This window comes from Apis cerana, linkage group LG15, assembly GCF_029169275.1.
Source record: "Apis cerana isolate GH-2021 linkage group LG15, AcerK_1.0, whole genome shotgun sequence".
NCBI classification, from domain to species: Eukaryota; Metazoa; Arthropoda; class Insecta; order Hymenoptera; family Apidae; genus Apis; species Apis cerana.
Window position 1 is genome coordinate 2,825,358 of NC_083866.1, and position 21,987 is coordinate 2,847,344.

At 23.7% G+C, this 21,987-nt stretch overlaps 4 protein-coding genes across 11 annotated transcripts; 2 read left to right on the top strand and 2 right to left on the bottom strand.

The window, feature by feature from the left end:
- Positions 1 to 28: 28 nt before the first annotated feature.
- LOC107993342 (phospholipid scramblase 2-like) lies at positions 29 to 10,553 on the bottom strand. 8 transcript variants are annotated; one of them, XM_028664584.2, is made up of 7 exons: positions 10,431 to 10,553; positions 7,179 to 7,267; positions 4,008 to 4,103; positions 3,717 to 3,913; positions 2,217 to 2,372; positions 1,977 to 2,147; positions 29 to 1,876 (listed from the first exon to the last, which is right to left on the bottom strand). In XM_028664584.2, exons 2-7 carry the CDS (start codon positions 7,255 to 7,257, stop codon positions 1,835 to 1,837), a joined length of 741 nt encoding a protein of 246 aa, XP_028520385.2. In that variant the 5' UTR covers positions 7,258 to 7,267; positions 10,431 to 10,553; the 3' UTR covers positions 29 to 1,834. The 8 variants fall into 8 exon arrangements, with proteins under 8 accessions (XP_028520385.2, XP_016905212.2, XP_016905215.2 ...); XM_017049723.3 differs by lacking the exon at positions 10,431 to 10,553 and adding an exon at positions 7,711 to 8,010; XM_017049726.3 differs by lacking the exon at positions 10,431 to 10,553 and adding an exon at positions 7,541 to 8,010.
- Positions 10,554 to 11,231: 678 nt separating this feature from the next.
- On the top strand, positions 11,232 to 15,493 carry LOC107993343 (ras-related protein Rap-2a). Its single transcript, XM_017049731.3, has one exon. It carries the CDS (start codon positions 11,249 to 11,251, stop codon positions 11,792 to 11,794), a length of 546 nt encoding a protein of 181 aa, XP_016905220.1. The 5' UTR covers positions 11,232 to 11,248; the 3' UTR covers positions 11,795 to 15,493.
- Positions 15,494 to 17,184: 1,691 nt separating this feature from the next.
- On the bottom strand, positions 17,185 to 20,627 carry LOC107993357 (uncharacterized). Its single transcript, XM_017049746.2, has 2 exons — positions 20,488 to 20,627; positions 17,185 to 20,161 (listed from the first exon to the last, which is right to left on the bottom strand). The coding sequence occupies exon 2, from the start codon at positions 20,083 to 20,085 to the stop codon at positions 17,260 to 17,262; it is 2,826 nt and encodes a 941-aa protein (XP_016905235.2). The 5' UTR covers positions 20,086 to 20,161; positions 20,488 to 20,627; the 3' UTR covers positions 17,185 to 17,259.
- LOC107993358 (acireductone dioxygenase) lies at positions 20,587 to 21,837 on the top strand. The gene is made up of 4 exons (XM_017049747.3): positions 20,587 to 20,721; positions 20,956 to 21,075; positions 21,167 to 21,346; positions 21,418 to 21,837. Exons 1-4 carry the CDS (start codon positions 20,599 to 20,601, stop codon positions 21,550 to 21,552), a joined length of 558 nt encoding a protein of 185 aa, XP_016905236.1. The 5' UTR covers positions 20,587 to 20,598; the 3' UTR covers positions 21,553 to 21,837.
- Positions 21,838 to 21,987: the final 150 nt, after the last annotated feature.

Below are 21,987 nucleotides of genomic sequence, written 5' to 3' on the forward strand. Positions count from 1 at the left end.
TTCTAGAAAGGTTTAGTTCGTCTAGTCGAAACCAAAAAAAAAAAAAAATTAAAATGACAAGCATTCTGAATTTTGAAAGATATCTAGGATTGTTATCGTGAATAATAAGCTTTGCACGTCTCCAAGGTCTCCATCTTTTCTTTACACACGCGTTATTATTATTATTATTACTACTATTACTATTATTATTATTATTATTATTATTATTATTATTATTATTATTATTATATTAATTAATATTATTACTACTATTATTAATATTATTACCATTATTATTATGTCTCTTACGTTGAATCAAGTTCCTTTTTATCAGTCCATATGAACAAAATGAAAAAGAGAAGAACAACTTGTATTATATATTAAGTATAATACGCATTATTATATTTTCAAAAGTATTTTACTTTTGTTTCATCCTATTTTTTTTAAAAACATGTAATCCAGCATGTAGGAAAAATACACGCAGTATTCTTTCATTTTCTCTTTCATTTTTTTATTCTTTTTATCTGTAACCTTCTTTTGTTTTTTTTTTTTTTTTACCGTATTATTTACCGGAAATATCCTTATATCTACACGTGTTATTTCGTAAAAATTCTTCAACATCTGTAATAATAACGTCAAACGACGAGGCAAAGATGAATTAATCATTATATAAAAATTTGCATTGATTGAACGGATCGCGATGCTTTCCGCTTAACAAGTTGAGGATGTTTTGAATTTTGTACGATGTTTCGCAGAAAGAAGTCGATTTCGTTAATTTTTTTACAGTCATGAACAGATTTTTTGTTCATGATTCAAAATAAGTCAAAGTATCATTTAATAATAATATAAAAAACAAGTTTATACGAACAAAAAAGTAAAAATCATTTTTCAAAGAATATTTCTATCAATATTTAATTATATTATTCATTATTATCATATATTTGAATTATTCAATATTTGAATTATTATTGATATCTTTCAAAACTTTCATGGAAACGTTGATTTAATGACTATATTATCTTTTGGAAATGAAGTTATATTCTGTAAAAGTGAAGGAATTCTTGCTAAGTAACAGAACTTATATAAATTTTATTATGTTTCTAAATAAATATTATAAAATTTAATGATAAAAATAATTTTTAAATATTGAGAAATTCTGAACTATAACAAAGAACTTTTGAATCTTTCATTTTGAAATCTAAATCTAGTTTACAAATCCGGTCTTTGATGTGTTAAAAAAAATGCAACAAGTGCAATGTCTGCAACATCCCGGCAGCAGTATTCTAACGTATGTAGGAAAGGATGTTACACGCATGTTGTTTTCCATTCTCGTTTTTTACTAAAACCAAGAACATCTGCGACGAATATAGCATACTAAATGCTGCAGCTGAGGCAGTAACAGTTTCACTATCAGATGTATGAAAATGTGAGTTTAAAACACGAATAAAAAGACATACATAATTATATACTATTTTTTTCTTTAACTTTACCTCTTTTGAAAATATAAAAAAAACTGCATATTTTTGAAAAAAATTATTAATTTTATTTTGTAAACACAATAGTATTTATAATAAATGATTTTTATATAATAATATTATATAGAATTGTAAAATTGATTAAAAATTTAGGAATTGAACAACTTATTTAGTCTTTTAATAGAAATCTCAAAAGATAATCTCACACAATTCGCGAAATCTCACACTATTATTAAATACATTTTGAATAATGAATAATATTTATACTTCTAATTATTTACTAAAATAGAAAAATATCAAATTAATAAATTTATAAATCAAAATCGTTAACAATATTGTACGTTTTGGTTCAAATATTACTTTCATTGTAATGTTTTATCTTATAGCAAAATACTTTGTCTTCTTCGTTTATAAAACAAATCCTACAACAATATATATATATACATATATATAAAACATAAATATTAAATTTAAAATAAATTATAAATGCTAATATCCAATCGAATTTTTGTAATAACTTACGAGTAAAAAACAAGCGCCAAGAAGAACACTTTTAATTTTAACATCTAAATCTAAAGGAAAATTTATATTGAAATCACCAGTGGTTATATCGGTAAAAGGAACGAAATAATTTAGCATTTTAAACGTTATTTTAATTTGTCCAACTTTATGTTTATCATCTGCAGATTTTATCTGAAAAAAAAAATTACACATTAACTAAATACATATATATATACTGTATGTTGAAATTAATATTTTTACCTTATACACTATATTATTACAAGTTGGAAACCTTGGTCCTTTTAATTTTAAAACAGTTTTCCCAGTCGAATCATTAATAGAAAATGTTGGCCTTAGAAAAAAACAATTTTGTAAAACAGAACCGAGTAATATATCTTCAGAATATACTTGTAACTTCTGCAAAGAAATTAAGAAATTCAAATTATTAATCTTAAAGCTATATATATATATATACATAATTAAAAAAATATATACATATATAATATAAAGAATAACGGTAATTTTAAAATTATATATTATTATGTACTATATTCAAACAACTTTTGGTATTTACTGAAGAAAAACAATTAAATCATATTTAAGTTGAGTTTCAACAAGAAATATTTATACTTAATATCTTCTCTAAAAAAATCATGTACATTTTTATATATAGATCTATTTCAAAAAATTTGCACAAAATGAATAGTCAGCATTACGCTCAGTTATCAGTCTTTTTATTTTGCATATTATGCAAAATGTACGAGTAGATACAAATTACAATAACCGTTCGATGTAATTAAATTTAATTTGTTTCTTTTATAACTTGCACATATAATTAAAAAAAAAAAATTGTATAAAGTTAATTTTAGACTATCTTTAAAAGAATAAATTTTATTATTCCATGAATGATTTTTTGTAATAAAGAAGAAAAATTTTTACAAGAGAAATTACATATAATTACATGTTTTAATTCATAAAATATACGATAAAATATACGATAAATTACTTTGACGATTCACTTTTTCAGTTATTTTGTATCCAAAACATTTATAACCGATGTTTGTCAAAGGGTTTTGTTCCTAATGCTCTCGTATGGGATCAAGTGAACGAGGTTCTTCACCGCAGACTGAAACAACACGTCCAAAAGCGTCGACGAGCGGTGCTAGTCAAAGAGTATCGATCGTGACCGGCTTTTCTAATGGCCCGAATAACTTTTCGTCAAAGGTAATCTACAGATGGTGCGCACGTGTGAAGAAAGTTAGCGCATTGTGTGCACCGCATGTTCGAGAAACTCAAGCGAACGTTTCGCAAGCTATATCTATTAGCCCATCATAAATAAAAAAGCAATTATGGTAACGTGACTGGGGGGGACGTATCCTTCATGAATTGACTATTACGTTCATATAAAATATGTTTGCATCGTCGTACAATTGCAACTGCGAAAGTAAAATAAAATGCGATTGTTATATAGGAAAAATAAACAAAAGAATTTGTCAATAGATTAAATAACGTAAATGATAAAAATCATAGGTTATGCAATTAATATTGATCATAAAAAGAAGCAATTTAATAAAATAATAAATAATTAATATTTAAATCTAACATTATTAAGAAAAATTTTTCATTATCAAAATTATAGAAAGATATTATACAAAGATATAAAAATATAAAATTTTTTAATTGATATATCGTGATTTTTTTCGAATTGTTACCGATTGTTAATTCAAATATTTTTTTATAACATGAAGATAACAAAAATACCTGAAATGAACAAGTAAAAGGTTGAACCATACGCAGAACTTCTCTTCCATAATTATCAGTCACGTGAAATTCACAAGTACGAGAAGCACCTAAACATAAACGTCCCCACCAATTTGATTGTTCCGTAACATTAAATATTGTCTCTCCTCTGATATTCAACACGAAGAATTCATTTTTAGCTTCCAAAAAATGGTCGACTGTAATTATTTCATTGATTTATGTACACGTTACAATAACTATTTAAACAGTGAATTATATAATGAAAGACAACACATTTATTTTAAAACCAACCTTCTATTGTATTTTTCAGCCGTATGCCTAAATAATCAAGGACTATAAGGTATTCCAAGCCGGTTGGACAAGTCATATTCGGCAATGATAAGCCACCTTAAAAATATAAAATAAAAAACATATTGAAAATTATATTTCTTCTTTTAATTAGATTAATTAGATTAATCGGTTGACCGTTTTTCAAATATTTTTAAACCAGACTGAATTTCAAAATAAATTCGAATACTTATTTAAATTTTAATCTAATTTCAAATTTAAATTCAAACTTATTTGAATTTTTATTTTCAAATCAGAATGATTAATTTCACATAATGATTAAATTTTCGTTAATATTATTTTACCTGATCAATTAGCTTTTTAAATTTATTTTTAGTCCATTTAATTATTATTCAAGCACGTAATAGAATTACCTCTTTTCTTCATCCGTGAGAAATCTTGTATAACCCTTTCTCTTTGATCTATATTTTTTTAACGTGTCCCTAAATAAAACACGAATTCGTTTTCGTATTTGTTGTATTTTTGCTTTCCAAGAAATTTCCAAATATTCAGACTCCATCACTTATATACTTTTTCACAATCAACATTCACTTTTAATTTTTCTCAATTATAAAATATAAATATATCAAAACATCTTATCTAATTATTTAGTTGTATTTTAATATATATTATTTTTTATCGTTACCATTTTTTCTCATAAATTCTTTCTCATTTTTAACGGATATAAATATATTTTATTCATTTATTTAATGCAGACACGAATAAAATTGTGTACTGAATTATTGGAAGCACTAAATACACTAACGATCGTTTGTTTTCTCAAGTTTCTCCTTCTCAGCAAAATGATAAACTTGTGTATGTACTTTCCTTGGGACAGATTTACCTCTTCAAACGATTGTGTGTTTAACGTTATCTTTGTAGATAAATAAAATAAATGCTTTCCTCTAGGTTAAAACTTTTCCAGCTATGATATATCTTAAAATAATTTAAGATATTTTTATCCTAACATATTTGTTCTCTTTTTATTATTATTTCTGATAATTTATTTTAATAAATAAAAAAAGAAGGATAATATAACAAGTAAAAGCGTAAAAATATTTGATCAAATTATTTACGAATGAGAATGATAATAATTTCAACTTTATTCAAATTATATATAATTATATTATAAAATAAATAATTATTCAATCAATTGATCAATTCGTATATCGCAAATGTCAATATTTATTGATAAAATATTATATTCTGAACATCGTATTGTAAAAGATTTTGAAGATCTTCATGTTGTGAAATGAAATTTTATAAAACGTAATTACAAATAATTATATTATTCATCGATAGTAAATTATCAATCCGCCGATATGTCCGAATAGATAAATTATTTAATAAATTAAATAGAATATTATTTAATCTTTATACATTATTAATTAATCATGAATCATGTTAATATGCAATAATATTACAAAATTTCCATTTCATTCTATCGGCAAAAAAAAGTTTTCAAAAAAAATTTCATTCAAAAGAAAAAATTTTTTCTTTATTTTTTTTTATCTAACGATAAGAGTTTATAGAAATAAATGTGTTCAAGGTTTCTTTTAACGTCAATTGTATTCATTTCATTTGTATTCACCACAACTTTATTCTTAAATTACTATCCGTAAAATAAAACCAAAAGAAGTAACAAAATAACGAATATAGTAATAAATAATATATTTTTTAATGGAACTTTTATATCGGAAAAATTTCGCTTTTAGAGAAATATAGTAAATGCAGCAATCATTTAACATCTATGAATTCTTAGATTCATTCACAATTATATTTAATAAATATTAACATCATTATAATATCAAATATAAAAATTTCAATTATTCGAAATTTTCATTCAACACTTGCGATTATAATTATAATTATTCTGTTATTCGTATAAAAAAAAAGGCAATATAAAAAAAAAGGCATTAACATAAGATAGATACCGATTTGCACAATGCATTTTCACAAACAATATTAAATAATTTAATACAATTACACTCATAATCTGTAAATGAATTAGTTAATTCCTTTTTTTTCAAATAATTTGAACATCGATCGAGATCCAGTTGAGTTGCGCGTAGGGATACAATTAATATTTATCGGCGATAAAAGAGCGAAACAAGCGACAGACACACGAAACTGGATGTCACTTATCCCGCTTACGTGACGCTTCCATCAACGAAGACGACTATTATCTACTTACTGATCATCACTTGGCAAACAGCGACTATATCATCTATCGTGCTATCGTGCCTCGAAGTTCACAATACTAATTTCTTTTCACGTACCATGTACTTTGAATTTATAACTTATTACAATGTTATCTAAAATAAGGTACGTAATTACTTATCTAATTAGTCAAGATATTTTATTTTATAATAACTTTTTTTTCTCTTGTCTCTCTGATTTATTATATACGATAAGAATATTTATATCGATAAAAATAAAATAAAATTAAAATAATTATATTTTTTATTTTTTATGTTAAAATGTTTATATAATTATAATATTTATTGACATTACATATAATGTAAATGTACATATTATAAATAATATGTATACATAAATATAATATAAATATAAGTAATATAATTATAATTATAAATAATATAATATAAATATACATATTAAAAAGAAAAATTGCAATATATGTATAATTAAATTTATTTTTATAAGTTGATAATTATAATTTAATATAATTTATTATATATGTATAAATCTGTAATTAAAAATTTAATAATTTTTTTCTTTATGTACATTTGCACATGTTTAAATAATTTTTATATAATCTAAAATTATAATCGTACTTTTCTTTATTTTTTTTAATGATTTACAAAATAAATTTAAAAAATTAACATATGTTTCAATATTCGATTTACAATCAGGTATTATATTTAAAAGATAATTTTAACAAAATCTGATAAAAAAATACACATATACATATCTTACAAATTTTATAAACAAAATTTATATATATATTATATTTAAGTAAAATCTTTATTAATGAGGAAATTTTCAATCAATAACAAAAATATATAAGATATATTGAATTTAAATGTTTATAAATAAATAACATTAATCATCAGTACATAATAAAAATATATATATATATAGAAAAACATTAAAAATGCAAATAAATTTTACCTTCTCGTATGATTGGCACTTCGGATTGCAGAGATTCATCCTGTATTGGTGCAGTTGGTGAAAGATGAAGAGAAGTCATGTTTATTTACCTACATGCATATCAAAATTATATGATTACATATAATAAGAATATCTTAATATTTTTATTTATGTATTTATAAATATTTTTTAAATTCTATCTAAAAGTTATAAAAAAAAATAATATGATTAGTTATGATAATATTTAATTTCATTTATTTTTTAAAAGTTTAATAATGTATTAATCATAATATTTTTAGAACATTTTTGTTAACATATAAAATTAGTGCATCTTATAAAAAATTTATTATTATAAATTATTAAAAGAATTATAGATTACTTACTTATATTAATTATAATTTACTTAATATAAAAACTAATGATATAATTTTACATAAAAAATTAATAATTAAACAAATTTCTCTTTGATTTGTTAATTTGATTTTGTTTTGATATTTAGGTTATGTTTATGTTATATATAAATTCCTCAATCGGTAATACTTTTTATAAATACCTCCTTTATCAACAAAGCAGATATACTGAAATTTAGTTACGAACAAGATCGTATGGTGACGAACTCCAATCATTACACTGTTTATGTTATTGAAATTGTCAGGTCATTGTCCGCTCATAAGGGTCGTTGTAACTGAGGACATAAACTATATAAACTATAGTTGATAACTTCTTTTTTAATTGATAACAATCCTTTGTCTTTCGATATGTCTATGATCGATAAATTACATGAATATTAATGGTTAAATACCAATTAAATATATTATTATATTGCAACTATTATATTGTTATAAACTCAAGAATAAAATATAATATAATATTATATTAAAATATAATATAATATTATAGACTATTTTCACATTTTTACTATCATTGTTCATGCATCAATTAAAAATGTTTTTCATATTGGAATTATTCAGAAATTGTTTACAATTATTCATATATTATTTTACATGTTGGATGATTCATTTTAAATGTTATAAGCTATTATCTCGAGAACCATTAAGGATAACAGAAAAATTTCTTTAAATGTTATAGTCTTTTTGTCAACAAAATAAAACATTATTAATCATTTTTTTGATAATATCATTAAATTTCAAAAGATAATTTTGCAATCTCTAATATTTTCCAAGAAAATATTTTTTAATAGTTTGTATATATGAAACATATATTTCTTCGTTGCTGCAGTTCTGTATTTCTACTTTATTCAATGTCAGTCTATTTAGGTTATAAATTTGATCATTATGATAAATCAAATTTTCATTGCTTTTTTTATATAATATAAATTATTAATAAATTATTAAATTATAATAAATTAATATATATTAAATTATGTGTACAAAATATATATATTTATATATATATATATAAATTATATTACATGTACATACATATAAACAAATATATATATAATATATATATATTTTGTGTATATACATATATAAACACAAAAAAATTGTATGTATAAGATAAATAAAAATTTTTATAGATTTTTTGTTTTATATTTATATTATATAATCATATCATATATAATATAATAATATAATAATAAAAAAAACTAAAAAGAAAAAAAGGTATATTGTTATATGATAAAAAATTAAGCGAAAAACAAATATACAAAAAATATGTAAAAAAATTTATTATCAATTAAAAAAGATCTTAAATCTTAAATTTAACTTAAACTTACCTTAAACTCACCTTAAACTATTTTCATTTCATTGCACTATTTTTTAATAGTGTTAAATTAGGTTTCATGAGACCTAATTGACAGTTTCCTCGTTTGTTACGAACAACTTCAAACAACCTCGATGACTTTTCGCTCGTATAATTTTTTTTTAATGCATGCATTCATAACACGCACTGATTACGCTTTTCACGGTGAACGAACGACAAATTAATCAAATTAACGCTATATAATCGAAGCGGTAACTAAATTTCGATGCTGCTCCAATTAATGACAATCATTGATTGAAAATCATTGATAAGCATGCCAATAAGTGCATGTGCATTTCAAGATTTTAACATTATTTTATGTTCAAAATTGATATTTTAAATAAATCATCTCATTTGCTTATTCGTATAATTAAAATCATTGTTCTACTTTATAATCTTTTTATTTATTAGCATTAATAGTTATAATATTTATATGTAAATAGTAATGCAACATATATTGTAAATTTATATAAATTTTTAGTAAAATACAATGTATTATTTTATAAATAAAACATTTTAGTATGTGTTACTAATTATTATTTACTTATTATTACTTATTATTCTAAATTAAATCGTTTTATTATTATTAAATAATTTTGTTTTTTTTGTATAAAAGATTCGATAAAAATCAAAAGACATAATATTAAAAAAATAATAAAAATTAGTTTTTAATTATGAGTAACTAATTATCATCACTAAATACGTATACCTAAAATGATGCATTATTCAGTTATGTACACTTTCATCGGATGATGTCATTGTGTCTCACATGTATCTACGTTCGCATACCACAAGGTCGTCAGCGCCATGACTACTGGAATGACGTATTTACATGGCACACTAATGCATGGTTACGCCCTTTGACGGTGGAAAACGAAACATGAAATTTATATATTATATTTCTTCATTTCCTTCCTTTTTTTTCTCTTTCATTTTTTACTATTTCATTTTTTCTCAATATAATCCAAAAAAAGAGAAAAATTTAATACTAAAAATATATAAAAAAAATACGTTTAATAAAAAATAAATTTTAATATTATACAAGTTTCTTTCTAAATTATTTTCTATTAATCTATTTTAAGAATTTTTATATGATTATATTAAATATGTATATTTATATAATCTTGAAAAAATTATAAGAAATTTTCTATAGTTAAATTAAGACCAAGAAACTTTAATTTAATTTCGTAACTTAAAATTATATAATTGTCTATTATAAAAATATTAATTAAAATTAATAACATTATTATCAATAATAATTTATGCCTAATAAATCATTTAATGAATTAATATAATATTACATTTTTATTTAATCGTAATATATATAATGAAATATAATAGATGATTTTTATTAATAAAAAAATAATAATAATTTATAAATATTTGAGAAAAAATTTTTTATGATCTGTTAATAAAAATAAATATAGATAATAAATAAAAAAAATAGATAAATCATGATTATTGAATAGAAAAATATTTGAATATTGAATGAATATTAATAAAACTTACTGAACGCTTGGAAGCGTGAGATCGTGGATAGTGTTGTCTGGAAGATAAGGGAATGACATTTGCATCCGGTAAAGGGAGTTTCCGTGATTCTTCTCTTACTATTTTCCTTGGGTTCAATTATACACAAAGAAAGAGCGATCGTCAATCTTTTCATCCAGCGCTGTGATTCGTCCAACTTTTCCAACCCAATCGGTATTCACCAATCATAGAACAGTTCAACAGAGGAAAAAAGAGAAATATTAGAAAATTTGAAAACACGTCTTAAAACTTGATTTTAGATCTTATAAAATAAATGCTGGAAAGATATATATTGAATATATAAACTAATAATAGATTAAAAGGATAGAAGCAATACTCAATGTTCGCGCAGGAGCTTCAAAGAAAATCCAAGTGTGATAAGATGGCGTCACGCACGTCAGACTTAGGGAAGAAGTGAGGGGTAGAGGAAAGACAGGAAGGAGGCAGGCCAGGCGAACGTCGCCAGGGGACTGCGGTGTGACAGAGAGTGTGAATACGGTGCTGTCATGTCTTCTTTGAGCTTTAATAACGGCTATATTTCGATCACGGTGAAATCTTGTGCACGATCCATTGTTTAGTAATATTTTCAATGTCTTTGTTCGATAATAAGAACTGTTCTCGTTTTATCGTATTCGTTTCAATAATACGAAAACGGAGTTAATAGCGGCAATCAATCCTTTTGTGTTCGAGAAAGAACAAACGTGCAACGATAATCAGTTAGGTACTCGGGAGAGAGAACCTTCCTCTCGGTCCTGGACACGTCGAGGAGGAAGAGGAGACGGAGGCGAACTGCCAAAGAGATGCGCGAGTTCAAGGTAGTCGTCCTCGGTTCGGGCGGGGTAGGCAAGAGTGCACTTACCGTGCAATTTGTTTCGGGATGTTTTATGGAGAAATACGATCCAACGATCGAAGACTTTTATCGAAAAGAAATCGAAGTGGACAATTCACCGTGTGTACTCGAAATTCTTGATACTGCCGGTACTGAACAATTCGCGAGTATGCGCGATCTTTATATAAAGAATGGCCAAGGCTTCGTCGTAGTTTATAGTCTGACAAATCATCAGACTTTCCAAGATATCAAAGCAATGAAGGAATTGATAACACGCGTCAAAGGTACTGAAAGAGTACCAGTATTACTTGTCGCAAACAAGCTAGATCTCGAACATCAACGTGAAGTGGATACTGCTGAAGGTAACGCTTTGGCACAACTTTGGGGCTGTCCATTTGTTGAAGCATCTGCAAAACATCGCACAAACGTCAACGATGTATTTGCGGAAATTGTACGTGAGATGAACGTCAGCCCGGAAAAAGAGAAAAAAAGCTACTGTTGTTGCAGCATCCTCTAATAATTAATCAAAATCTTGAACCAGGCTAATCAAGCCATGTTAGGTAAAAGAAATGCATAGTGGCTGATCGCAGTACACTAGGTGAAATTTAATATTCATCTGGTGGCTACGCTCTCTTTCTTAGGCTCAATGTTGGGCTTGTGCTGTGAATTCGCCAATCTGTAAGACTAATATTATGATCATACCCAGGATTTTTGTGAATTCAAATATGTCAAAGACTCATGCCGTCTCTTGGTTCTTTTTCTATGGAAAATCACAGCCTGCTGTTTGGCTAGCTGTTAAATATTTTAATATACATGGATAGTATTATGTGTAATATTATTGTAATATATAATAGTAGTTATAAGTGAGCAATGAAAGAGGTAACTCCGTCAGCAAAGGACCAATACTCGCGAGACAAAGGATGAAAAAAATGAATAACAAAATGGAATAGGAAAGGATACAGATATTGTCAAGGGTGATAATAGAACTGCCCTGTGGTAGTTGTTATTTGTTAACAGCGATATCAAACTCAATATGTCTAGCTTTCTGCTCAATCTAAAAAAAACACCCATTGCATATTTGTTCCAGTCCATGAACCTCTATTACTCACAGGTTAGATGATGATTAACAAAACATCAAAACAAATTATTTGCAGATATTGAAGGAATCACTGTGGTGGTCAGCCATTTTCAAATAGTGAAAAGAATTTAAAACATCTAAGTATATATACTGTTTACCATGTACAGAATTGGGAAGAAGATAGATTGTCTTAGATACATTGTGCAATGATTTCTATTAATGATATATTATCTATGCTCAATTGTCAGAGGCTGCAGTAAAGAATACATTTTATAAAGGACTCGAATGGTGTGTCGTTAATGGTATTGGTATTGATTGTACAGTTTTAATAATATAAATACATTTTATTGAAATGAATAACTAAAAATAGTCACTTTAATTGATAGAATTTTATATTTGAGACTAGAATATTTAAATAGTTGTTTTTTTCATGAATTTAATAATATGATTCCATTGCATACTACATATTATTTGTATGTATTTTTATTTCAATAAGAATTATCTTGAGAACTCAACGTATAATATTTAATATTTTAATCAATCACGGCATAATGATGAAAAACATAAGAAATAAAGAAGAAAGGAGATTGTAGTAATATTTATAAAAGAATGTTAATGCATAACGTCAATCATAAACATAATTATAGAATTTATATGATAAAATATAAAAATAAAAATACAAGATCTTTGTATAAAAAGTTTTATAATCAATTTTAAACAAAACCAGCAAGAGAAGATGAAACTTTGAAATATATATTTTTCTTTTGCAAAGGCTTGCTGGTACATTGATCCCTTCAACTGCAAAATAAATATGTGGTATTCATAATAATCTACAATATATCCATTGCTTTATATAAACAAAAAATCTCCTTTCGAAACTGATTATCATTGAGTTTATGAATGTAAACGGATAGATATAGAAAAAAAAAAAGAAAAAAAAAGAAGCAATGGACTCCCTTATAAGTAGTAGTAGGTCGTGTGTAACTTTTCTCGTGTGATCAAAAATCATATTATCCAATGTTAAATATCGCTTTTATACCATAACAGTCATTACATTAACTCGATATATTATTATTTAACGCCACCATCGAAGTCATTAATTTTTGTGTAATCGCCGCACAACGTACCTTAACAAAAAATAAGGATTGCTCGATCAATTATCTTTTCTTTTTTTTTTTTATTTTTATTATTATAAATTTTATCGAAGGATATTAATCCCAATTTCATAAAAAAAAAACAAAACGTGTATTTATAGTTTGTATAATATCTACTTATTCGCGTCTTAATTATCCGTCTTTCGGATCGATTACGAATGTTAAATTGTACACGACCGATAACACTTCCTAGTTTAAACTATCAAAGGACTATAACGTCGAACTGAAAAATTTCAAATGAACTGATGTACAGTATTTCTATCATTGGTAGTTAAGTGAAGAAAAAAAGTGTCTAATGATAGAATTTTTGGAAAAAGTTATCGATCGTACACTTAATTCGTTCTTTCCAATTGTCGGTGCACTTATAGAAATGTCATTTCGCAGCGAATATGCGAGGTTGAATGTTTTTCTTTATGACGTCACAAAATATTTAGCTTTATACATGTGATTTCTTTAAAAATTTATTTTTAATTTTCAAATCTTAGATTAAATTTAATTATATTAATTAGATAATTTGTTATTTCTATTTTTATTTTTTAATCTCATTTCAAAATATCATTATTTGTAATTCATATTTTACAAACAAAATTATATACACGATATATACACGATAAGACTTGAATAAGACTAGAATAAGACTTGAATGTAAAAAGAAAAAAGAGAATTCGAAATAATCTCGCATATTCGTCTAATAAAGGGTGCTAATACGTTTCGTCAGTTTAAGATTGAAGAAGCGTATATTACCGACGTAGCGAATCGATCATCCATATTTCGTTACTGTACTCGAATGTATAAACAGGCAAAGAACAAAAAGAAAAGGAAAAAGCATGGAGGGCAACAAATATAATTATTCGTATCCTGTATTTTATCACTTGGAAAATTCATAGTCTCGCTGTGATCCCGTAGATTATAACCGCAGTTTTTCTATTAAAAGATGATGATAATGACCGCGTATAGAAGCCTTTCAACGGCGAATCAAAGGGCCTCTTTGTGAAATGTGTAATCGCTCTCGCTCCTTTATTATCGTTACGTTTTTTCGCCCTCCTGAGTTTTTTGTGCTTTGCGAAAACCATAGATTGACAAAAAGGCAAAAAAAAAAAAAAAGAAAAAAGAAAAAAAAGAAAACAAAGGAAAGAAAGTATAATAAAAGGAATAAAAGAAAGAAAAATAAGAACGCTCATTGACTGCCCGCAGGATAGCTTTCTAAGTATTACATACACATTAATGCACGAAAACGGAATAAAGAAAAAAAGAAGTTTCTATATTTGTATCGCTTCTAAATGTAACGCACACGTTTCTCTAGTGCGGGATCGCGTTTTAATAATATTTTTCTAAAGAATGCGCTGAAAATTTTTGTATATTTAAAAGAAGAAAAGAAACCCAAAAAAAAAGAAAGTAATAATAATGATAAAAAAAAAACTGTTCTCTACTTGGAAAGCTATCGTACATTAAGAAAAAAAAATCGAGCTTTGTCTGAATGAGCATATCAACTATCAAGGACCAGGTACGTTTCCTTCCTTGTTTTTTGGCCAGCAAATTTTTTAATCGTTTTGAACTTTCTTTTGTATAAAAAAAAAAGAAAAAAAAATTCAGCAAAGAAAGCACAAAAATTCACCATCTACAAACGATTCGCATACGATTTTATAATTAGATATAAATAAATGAATAAATAAATAAATGATATAAATATATAAATATAAATATATAAATATATATATATATATATACATACAATATATATGTATACATGCAGATTTGTTACGCAACTGGGTCACATTAATTCGAAAAACACCACGATTTAGATATATATCGGCCTTTCAGTACTACCTGCGTATAATATTGAGTACGAAATACGTTATATTTTTTACAATGTGAAGAATCTGTAAATATTATAGCGTCGAATTATATTATAATAATAATAATAATAATAATAATAATAATAATAATAATAATAATAATAATAATATTAATATTAATATTAATATTAATGAAAGAAAAAAGAGATGAAGGAATACTGATCTGACATTCGAAAAGACAACAATGAGAATGGCTTACAGTAAAAAATGTGCATTTCATTGACAAACGACATTTGTGAAATATAATTATGTTTCTTTGTTGTTTTAGCGGTTTTCCTTTGGTTCGTTGTTCTTTGATCAGATTAAGCAATAATATCACTTGGGTAGACGAGAAACGGATACTCGAGACACTCGTAAACGAACACCATTTGCAAAAATTGTTTGCTGGTATTTCGATTTTTTTTTCTTTTCATTTGTCCGCATTGAGAAAAGAGAAATAAACGAAATATGAACATGCATTATTTTTTATCAGTAAAAAAAAAGAAAAAGTATGTAAAAGTCAAATATAAAAGTATGTTATCTTCATGTATTTCCCTATTTTTTACACAAGTAAAAACAAATATTTCTTGTTACAAATATTCCCATTCTTGATTTTGGATTGTCAAATATTTTTTTAATTTAATGTTTCATGTATTCCGTTGAACGTTTCATGTATTCCGTTTATATTACCAGCATAAGAATCTAGTCACTATAGAAATCTTGTAACTCAATGACATGGAAAAAGATGTATGATTAATATTGAAAAAAAAGTAACAATTTTACTGTAAGAGATATATAAAGATCTGTAATATCCTATTGTCTACTTCAATCAATTTTTAAATGAAATTATTTCAAATATTAATTTTCTAATATGACTTAATTAATTTAGCATGAATTAAAATATTTTATAATTGTTAATTAAAAAAAATTAATTTTAAAGACAATAGGCTGATACAGTAATTTTATCTAATATTGCAGACCATTTTTTCCATGAAAGCATTGAGACTATCCAGAGGAACTACCCACTTGATTTTTGCCTGTCTCAATACTGGTGCACATTTTTTCTTTGTATGCAATTTTTTCACATTTTTTTATTACTAACCATTGTACTGGCATTTTGGAAATATCGCACAAATATAATATAGAATAAAAACAAATAATAATTTGTATTAATTTTTAAACATTCCTATATAAAAATTAAAAAAATTTTAAATATAAATTTTAAATATAATTTTAAATATAAAATTAAAGTAATATTTAATTTTTTAAAAAATTGTTTCACATAAAGTAATATCAAATAGAATAATTAGAATATAAATTTATTAAAAGTTAATTATAATAATATTTAATATCTGTAGTAATATATGTTTGCCTAAAATGAGATTTTAATATTTATCTAAAATTTTTTCATTATTAATTTATAAAACATAAAAATATTTTCTGATTTATTTTATAACAATTTATATAACAAATTAATAATAAGTACAAATAACTTAATCAAAAAATATTATATTAATATTATTAATTAATTATATTATATTAATCAAAATATAAATATATTAATTTTAATTAATTTTATAATTGATATAATTTCTTTTTCAATATAAATATTTTTAAAAATAAAATTAATAAAATTAAAAATAAAAGATTAATTAATAAGAAAGAGAATGGACAGAATTTTTACTTTAAATTTTAAAATTATAAGACGATATAAAAGAAACTTTTTAAAATTATTTTTTATCTTTATAATGATTAAATAAATTTTTTAAGTAAAATAAAATACATTTTAAGAAAAATATATAAATTTAAGATATTAGTGAATAAAATTTAACTCTTTTGATCTACTTTTTCACTTATAACATTTGCTTTATTTCTCATTTACAATATTTTAGATGATTTTCGTAATAAAGATAATTTAATTCAAAACAAATAGTTCATTCATTTTTTTTATGCATTCGTAAGCTTCTGTTGCAGGCACTCTCATACAAGCAGAAATAACTTCGTGTGTTATATAAAAATTCGAAACTTTTAGTGAATGAGGTATTTTACATGTTATTTCATTATATTCATTATTGTATTCAAGACACTGATCGCTAAAATGATGAAAAGTATTTAAAACATCTTGCAAAAAATGTACAGGATCATTTTCTGTATAATTATTTAAATGGCTAAGGCAATTAGTGAATAAATCGGCATAAGGACTATGTTTTATACTTCCATCAAGTTGATTAATATTTTTAATTAATGATTGATATACTTTCTCTTGATTTTCCATTCCTTCAACCAATACAAATGTTCTACAAAAACGTATAAAAGATTTAAGTAAAAATGCAAATAAATCGTTTCCACCGATAGCTGGATATTCCAAAGATAAGCAACATGCTTCCATCGTTAAACGAAGAAAATGATTATATGCATCAATCTCATCATTCCATCCAAAAGCGAACCAATATATTATAGTAAGCTCTGAACCTAATCTTTGATATTCTTCTTCGGTTGAACGAATAATCAAATGACGCAAAAAGTCTTCTCTTAATAAACTCAAATCGGATAAATAATGTCGCAAACTTTCCGAAGTTTTTGGATCTTCTTTTAATCTATTTAAAACAACAAAACAACGTCTTTCATAATCTTCTATTATATCGATTACGCCTTTATGCATTAAATACCAAAGGGGAGCAAAATGTAATGTGTCGATTGGTTCAATTATAGATTCAATTCCATTAAAAATTTCTTTTTTTATTGAAACAGAACAGATTTTATTTTCTAAAAAATATGGCAATATTCTTGTTATTTGGACAAATATTTCACTACTTATATATTTTGATATACTTGTATTTTTTCTGAGGAATGACATTTTTTTTGCAAGAGCTATTATCAAATCTTTAATATTCGTTTCTTTGGTACATTTAATTTGTAGCTTACGAATATTATTAAGAATGGAATTTATATTAGATACATTAAAAGTATCTTCCTTTAAATATGGTATATAAACATTATTTATCAATTCGTATACTTTAATTATAGAATTATCTAATATAACATTCACAAAGTCCACAAACTTTTTGGTATTCCATTCTGTATTTTCTATACAAATGATTTTTAAGACACTTGTTATTAATATTTGATTATTACCTTCTCTTATTTGCATAAATGGTGATAATAAAAGTAAATCATTAGGAGAAATCATAATATTTGTATAATGAGAATAACCAATAGTAATTTTCAAAAGTATTGTCAATATCATTTTAGGATTTTTTAAAAGAAACAATAAAACGGTTTTTAAATTTGTAGAAGTTTGTAAATTTGCATTTCCCATAATGAATTCATGAAATGCTTCTTCCAAATGTGGAGATTCTAAATAATTTTTGCCATCATACTTCGTTAAATACATCATTACAATTTCATAAATATCTGGTATATTTTGACATGATAATATTTTCATAATTAAAATATAACTTGATTCTTTTAAATCTTCTGCAGTCGATTGTGTAAGAATAAAAGTAAGATATTCTAACAATATTAAACAGTCTTTCTTTTCTAATGAAGATCTATTATTATAAACAAAATCAAGTATTGTAGAATCCCATTCTTTATATCTACATAATAATTCTTTTATGAGTTCCTTTTTGCCATTAGATATAGCACAACAGAGTTCTGATAAACTTAAAACAAAAGTTGATTGTTTAGGATCTGATTTAGATGATAATTGTTGTAAACATTCTATTAAATGGATGTTTTTTGATAATTCTTCATTATTTGTTATAAATTCTATGAAATAATAACATTCAATACCAATAGAACGTTGTAAAGAAATCATTTTGTTTTCTTCATCATCCAACTCTGCCCAGCTTAAATAAATATTACAATCAATTTCTTTGATTTTATTTAATAATAAATTCATCAATTGTTGATTTAATGTTGATATAATATTTTCTATCAATGTATTTTCATATTGTATGTATGATTCTCTTCCAAATGTAATGTTATATAATTTTTCAAGATCATTAAAAGTAGATACTCCTTTAGTTTTGCATTCCAAACATCTCTTTATTGTACAAATTAATTTTTTTAACATGATACCATGTCGTTCACACTTTTTTAAATCTGATACTTCTATCAAATAAGGTAATTTTGAATTTGTTAATAATAATAAGAATTCTTCAAAACTTAATAATAAATTTTGTATACTTTCTTCAATATTCTTAGACTGTACACTAAGTTCTTTTAATTGAAAGAACTTAATATATATAATAAATATCAACTTATATATACTTTTAATTGATCTTTGAAAAGGTAATTTATCTATATGCTTTGTAGCTACTTTCACTATCTCTGTACAAAGATCAAATGGCATATATAAAAGAGATTCAATTAAAATATTCTCATATTCAAAACTCCATAATATTTGTATAAATAAATATGGAGATAAAGGTGGACACATATCAACTAAATGTCCACTAACAATATCTTCTCCCAATCGTTCTTGGTTTTCAAAATTAGTATTCAATAATAAATATTTATATGATTGTACACATTTTTCATTATTTATTGTAGTTTTTTCTCCTATAGGTATATCATAGGTTTTGAATATATTTGTTATTGATTTACATATGTCATCAATGTGATTATTATTTTCATTTGTTATACATGAAATAAGTAATTTCAATTCTCCACATTCTTGATTTTTTTTCATAAGGTACATTTGAATTTTTTTATAAAATTCATTCAATTTATCCATTTTTTTGAATAAAATTAGATTTAAATTCTTTTTTTTATGGATAGAAATTTATGTATAGATTTTTTCATAAAGATCTCTGAAAATAATATAATGATTATTAGATATATTAATTGTTAAAGTTATTAATAAATATAAATTTATAAAATTAATAAATATAGGTATTAATATAAAGTAATTGAATTGAAAATATTAAAATTAAAATACATAAATAATTTAAATAATACAAAAATAAAATACGTAAGACATTAAATATCAACATTAAATTTTTATATTGACAATATTTATCCTTTACATATTTAAAAAAATAAATAAAATGAAGACGTAAAATTTTTAATTAAAAATAATATTTTAATATTAATCAAATAAATAACTTGTATGTAATCTAGTAAAAGAATAACGTACCGGCTTAATACATATATATATATAGTAAAGTAGATAGTTACATATTAAGGTTACGTCACTACAGATATAAAAACTACAATCAATCTATAAGAATTTGTTCATAAAATAAAAATGGTTCGTGCGTGGTATATGGATAATAGTGATGTTGATCAACGATTAGAACATCATAAACAACCACCTGAATGTATTTCTATTGAAAATTTATTCAAGATAACAGGTGTTGAATATTTTCAGGTTAAATCAATTTTTTATTTCATTAAGATTTCTTTATTACAATTAAAATTTTATTAGTATCTTTAATTTTGGTTTTAATCTTTCATTTTATATTAAATAAATGTCTTTATTAAAAATTATATAAAAGAAAAATTATCTTAAAATTTAACCTTCATATGTTATTGATTAAACTATTAAGTAAACTATTTTATATTATCATTTTATTTTTCATTTAATTTAATAATGTTATTATAGATTAATTATAAAAATTATAAAAATGATAACATATTGACAGAATTAAAAAAAAAAAGGGGTTATACGTACGAAGATGAAATAGAATGTTCTAAGAAATGCCTTCCAAATTACGAAGAGAAAGTAAGTTAAATTCAAATTTTTAATGTTTGTCAATGCATCTAAATTATGATTTATAAAAAATAAAAAACAATGAACGCTTTTAAATTTTTAGTTAAAAAATTTTTTTACTGAGCATCTTCATACTGATGAAGAAATAAGGTTAATTTTAGATGGATCAGGATATTTTGATGTCCGAGATAAGGATGATCAATGGATACGTATTGAAGTTCAAGCTGGAGATTTAATAATTATTCCTAGTGGAATATATCACAGATTTACTTTGGATATTAACGTAAGAACTCTTAAATATTTAAAAAAATTTATTTTAAAATTTTATCTATTCTTTTTCTTTTCATTATATAGAATTATATAAAAGCAAAACGTTATTTTGTCGGAGAGCCTGTTTGGTTGCCTTACAACAGACCAGCTGATGATATGGAATGTCGTAAAAATTACTTAAATCGTTTGAATCATGGTTTTGAAGTAGAAATTCTTTAATCCTTATAAAATTTATACAAATAATTAATATTTTTTTGAAGAATAATATAGAATATAAAGTTATATTCAAATTGAAATTCTAACGATAAATTTTACATAATTAAAATAATATATCATTTATATAACATTCCAATGTATAAAAAGTTTTTTTTATTCAGATATAACTGAAATATTCAATTTATATAACATGTATATACAAATTTTGTAACATAATTATTATTATATTAAATATAAATTTTGTAACTTTTAATGTATATAAAATATAAAAATTATATTAAGAGTTAAGATTTCATATTATATTTATTCCTATTAATTTTTCTTTATTAAATTATATATATATATATAATATATACATAAAAAAAGTTTTATATAAATACTGTTGATTTATTTTAATTATTAAATATTTGTTTTTCACTTCGATTTTCACATTTTTAA